Source organism: Orycteropus afer, unplaced genomic scaffold (assembly GCF_000298275.1).
Source record: "Orycteropus afer afer isolate SDZICR_OR568_19922 unplaced genomic scaffold, OryAfe1.0 scaffold00281, whole genome shotgun sequence".
Lineage (NCBI taxonomy): Eukaryota > Metazoa > Chordata > Mammalia > Tubulidentata > Orycteropodidae > Orycteropus > Orycteropus afer.
In genome coordinates this window covers 4,304,888-4,306,438 of record NW_006921868.1, presented here as the reverse complement: position 1 = coordinate 4,306,438, position 1,551 = coordinate 4,304,888, and the positions used below count along the sequence as shown (strand labels likewise).

The 1,551-nt window shown below is 42.6% G+C and overlaps 1 protein-coding gene across 1 annotated transcript in view; it reads left to right on the top strand.

Moving 5' to 3' along the window:
• The window catches only part of SYT17 (synaptotagmin 17), a 108,947-nt gene that overhangs the window by 61,967 nt on the left and 45,429 nt on the right, over positions 1-1,551 (top strand). The window contains exon 7 of the mRNA XM_007950586.2: positions 599-754. Within this exon, the coding sequence (XP_007948777.1) occupies positions 599-754 (156 nt within the window). The remainder of the gene's footprint in view (positions 1-598; positions 755-1,551) is intronic.

The window sequence follows — 1,551 nt, the reverse complement described above, 5'->3', positions numbered from 1 at the left end:
TTTTTTTTTTTTCCCAAAAAGAGTGATAGTTATAATTTGACCATCTCTATTTTCCTGTATGTGGGCTGTGAGCTCACTGACATGATAGTGGGTTCTGGATCATAGAGGCTATGGACAGAAAGCTCAGCCTTCACCAGCCAGATCTTAAATAAATCACTTTTCATTTCATGTCCTCAGTTTCCTCATCTGTAACATGAACACAATACTTGACACATGGGAGGGGCTCAAAAAATATCAAATAGCTGGAGGGAGAGAGGAGGGGATGAACAGGTAAGTAGATGGGTGTAGAAAAAGGATGGGTGATGGTAGACAAATGAAAGGGAGGGTGGATGCATGAGGGATGGATGGAAAAATGGAAGGATGAACGGTTGGATGGATGGTAGGACTATCAGATGGATGAAAGAAGGTATCGCTGAAAGGATGGTCAAATGGTAGGTGGATGGGTGAACTTCTAGATGGATGAGAAGATGGATGGCATGTTGAGTGGATGACTGATGGACAGATGGAAGAAATGATGGATGGGACATTGAATGGATGAATGGATGGATGGGTTTCTTTTTCAGATCTCTAACATTCTGATGCTATGTCCGCTTCTCAGACCCTTTTGTGAAAATTCAACTGGTACATGGACTCAAGCTTGTGAAAACCAAGAAGACATCCTTCTTAAGAGGCACGATTGATCCTTTCTACAATGAATCCTTCAGCTTCAAAGTTCCCCAAGAGGAACTGGAAAACGCCAGCCTAGTGTTTACAGGTAGGTCGCTTTTTAGATGACGAGCCCCAGGTGAGGAGGATTCGATTTATTGTCTCAGAGACAGAAGGCATCCAGAAAGGGTCATTTTTGAGACCTCAGATCTAATGTTCAACTAACTGGGTCTGAATCCACTAACCATCTGTGAACTTGGGTAGATTTCAGTGGGATCATCAGTATAAAACTATGTAGCGTAATTGTTACAAATGTGGATTCTAGAGCCAGACGCCTGGCCCTGCTGAATAATTGAGGCTTCAGGCAAGTTACTTATCAATCCCTCTGAGGCTCAGTTTCCACATCTATAAAATGTGAATACTACTGTTTGCTCCATAGGTTTCTCGTGAGTATTGAATAACTTAAGACTTTGGAATAGAACTTGGCAGATAATAAGCACTCATTCTATTTTATCTTTGATGATGATGATGATGATGGTGATGATGATGATGATACAAGTTGCTTATTGTCAAATGGGGAAACATGACAAAACTGGTGTCATCTCTCCCTCTCTTCGTGCTGCTGTCAAGTTGATCCAACTCATAGCAACCGCTCCCTGGGTTTCCGAGGTAGTATCTCTACAGAAGTAGATTTCCCAGTCTTCCTTCTGAGGAGTGGCTGGTGGGTTTGAACTGCCAGCCTTCTTGTTAGCAGTCAAATGCCTTAGGCACTACACCACTAGAACTCCCGTCATCTATCCCAGACAGGAGGATACTGAAAGACTTCCCAAAGGACATAGTGTTTGAGTAGAGGCTTTGTGTGCCCCTGTCTGGTAGAATTTAGTCCATTATTTCCAGGAATACATT